Source organism: Coffea eugenioides, chromosome 9 (assembly GCF_003713205.1).
Source record: "Coffea eugenioides isolate CCC68of chromosome 9, Ceug_1.0, whole genome shotgun sequence".
Taxonomy (NCBI): Eukaryota; Viridiplantae; Streptophyta; class Magnoliopsida; order Gentianales; family Rubiaceae; genus Coffea; species Coffea eugenioides.
Genome location: NC_040043.1, coordinates 14,249,924 through 14,252,654, shown reverse-complemented (window position 1 = coordinate 14,252,654; position 2,731 = coordinate 14,249,924). Strand labels below are relative to the sequence as shown.

The 2,731-nt window shown below is 37.6% G+C and overlaps 1 protein-coding gene across 1 annotated transcript; it reads left to right on the top strand.

Annotated features, from left to right (window-relative positions):
* Positions 1-439: 439 nt before the first annotated feature.
* On the top strand, positions 440-2,236 carry LOC113783490 (berberine bridge enzyme-like 8). Its single transcript, XM_027329639.1, has one exon. It carries the CDS (start codon positions 491-493, stop codon positions 2,087-2,089), a length of 1,599 nt encoding a protein of 532 aa, XP_027185440.1. The 5' UTR covers positions 440-490; the 3' UTR covers positions 2,090-2,236.
* The last annotated feature ends 495 nt before the right edge of the window (positions 2,237-2,731 follow it).

Below are 2,731 nucleotides of genomic sequence, written 5' to 3'. Positions count from 1 at the left end.
GGGGGCAAATGCAGCCAGTGCCCCATTGTGGCTCCGCCACTGTACTATAGATAATGTACTACAAAATATTTAAGTAGGAAGAGTAATAAAATTTGAAATTCTCAAAAAATAGTCAAAATACTTAAGTAGGAAGTTAAGTTATTCAATTTGAAAGGGAGGTATGTTTTAGCACTATCTAAATACTTGTGTCCCTACAAATGGAGAAATTCAACATAATAACGCTATCTTAATTCTTGTCTCCCTACGAACAGAGAAATTCAACTCAAGGCGCACAAGCAAAAATCTGAAAATCTAACTACTTTGGAATTTTAATTTTTAGGTAACGATTTGGAATTTTACTTTGACAAATTCATGGTCAAATGGTGGGAGGTTTAGCTTTATCTGATAACCATTTCTTTTCAAACTGGATTTGTGTAGCTGGAAAACTTCTATATATTGCAGCCAATCCCGAACCAAAGCCATTATCCACTAGTAATTTAGTACTAAGAAAATGAGAAATCTTAGCATCATTCTAGCTTCATTCTTGTTCTCGACCGTGGTTGCAATTTCATTTGCAGCTTCTGATCATTCTGTCCATCAGACATTTGTTCAATGTCTACAAAAGCATTCTTCACCCAACATTTCTGCAGTAATTTACACCCCAAACAACTCTTCATTTCCCACTGTTTTGCAAGCCTACATCAGAAATCTAAGATTCAATGAGTCCACCACAAGAAAGCCTTTCCTCATCCTCACTGCTTTGGATGTTTCTCATATCCAAGCAGCTATCATCTGCGCAAAAGCGCAAGGCCTACAGATGAAAACCCGAAGTGGAGGGCATGACTATGAGGGCGTTTCCTACATCTCTGAAGTCCCCTTCTTCATCCTTGACTTGTTCAACATTCGATCAATCAGTGTTAACATAGAAGAAGAGACAGCTTGGGTTCAAGTTGGAGCAACTCTTGGTGAAGTATACTACAGAATTTATGAGAAAAGCAAAGTTCATGGCTTCCCTGCCGGAGTTTGTCCCACAGTTGGCGTTGGGGGGCATTTCAGTGGGGGTGGCTACGGCAACATGATGAGGAAATATGGCCTTTCAGTAGACAATATTATTGATGCACAAATCATCGGTGTGAATGGCCGAATTCTAGACCGAGCAGCAATGGGAGAAGATCTGTTCTGGGCTATCACTGGAGGTGGAGCTTCGAGTTTTGGAGTTGCTCTTGCATACAAGATAAATCTGGTCCGTGTTCCCCCTAAAGTTACAGTGTTCAGGGTGGAAAGGACTTATGAGCAAAATGCAACGTTTCTTGTTCACAGGTGGCAGGAAGTTGCAGACAAGTTAGACAATGACATCTTCATAAGAATGATTATTGATGTGGTCAATAATAATCGTACAGGAGGTAAAACTATAAGATCAGCGTTCTTCACGCTGTTCTTGGGAGACTCGGCAAGACTTCTTTCTCTGATGAATGAAAGTTTTCCTGAATTGGGATTGCGGCAATCAGATTGCATGGAGATGAGTTGGGCTGAATCTGTAATTTACTACACCAGCTTCCCCCTTGGAACTCCTGTTGATATGCTTCTTAGCAGAGTTCCTCAAGTACTAACTCACCTGAAAAGGAAATCTGATTATTTGAAAAAGCCTATGCCAATAGAAGGCATAGAATTCATCTTCAAGAAAATGATTGAATTGCAGACTCCAGTCTTGACTTTCAATCCTTATGGAGGAAGAATGGCCGAGATTCCAGCCTCGGCCAAACCCTTTCCCCATAGAGCTGGGAATATTGCAAAGATTCAGTATGCAACAAACTGGGATCAAAATGGTGTCCAGACGGCCGAGTATTACATCAATTTGACCAGAGCTTTACATAAATATATGACTCCTTTTGTCTCCAAGTTCCCCAGGGAAGCATTTCTCAATTACAGAGATCTTGATATAGGGATCACCCATAATGGCAAGAACAGTTACGCGGAGGGACTTGTTTATGGAATTAAGTACTTCAAGGAAAATTTTAACAGATTGGTAAAAGTTAAGACCGCGGTTGATCCTGACAATTTCTTCAGGAATGAACAAACCATTCCGGTGTCTCCTTCTAGGAAATACTAACAATAAAGAAGTTATCATGTAGCTTTGGTTTTGTTGATTGTTGTTTTTGTTTTTGCTTTCTGTAATTTATTTGGATTGCAAACTGCAAAGTGTCATAAATGATTCTACACAAAGCACACAGAATAAAGATTATTTTGTCAAAGTTTTGTATAGTGATTTTCTTTTTTCCCCCAATTTGTCAAATATATAGTGTCATCCCAATTTGATTATAGTGATTTTGCGAGATCAAGAGTTAGCTCAAGTAATTGGACTATAATTCTCCCATTATTAGGTTAACGGCCTATATATCATGTATCTGTCTATCTATAAAATAATCAAAACTATATCATTCTTATTATGTGAATGCCATTCTTAACATTATCGATGGTATCTGTGAAATCTAGGAAGAGAATTTTAATGCATTAAATGTCCTTATCAAATTGAAATGAATTTCCAGTGAAGTTAAAAAAATATTTGTACTAGATCCCTACCCTACTATATTAAAAGAAAAAGTTAAATTTGGTGACTTAGTGTTTTAGTTTTCACTTTTCAATCATACGAAATGAACAACAAGAAGAGGACAATTACAAAAAGATTTGTTTTGGAGCTTCGTTGAATTCCTATAACCAATTTATTTTCATGTGCAATTTTACTTGCTCGTCT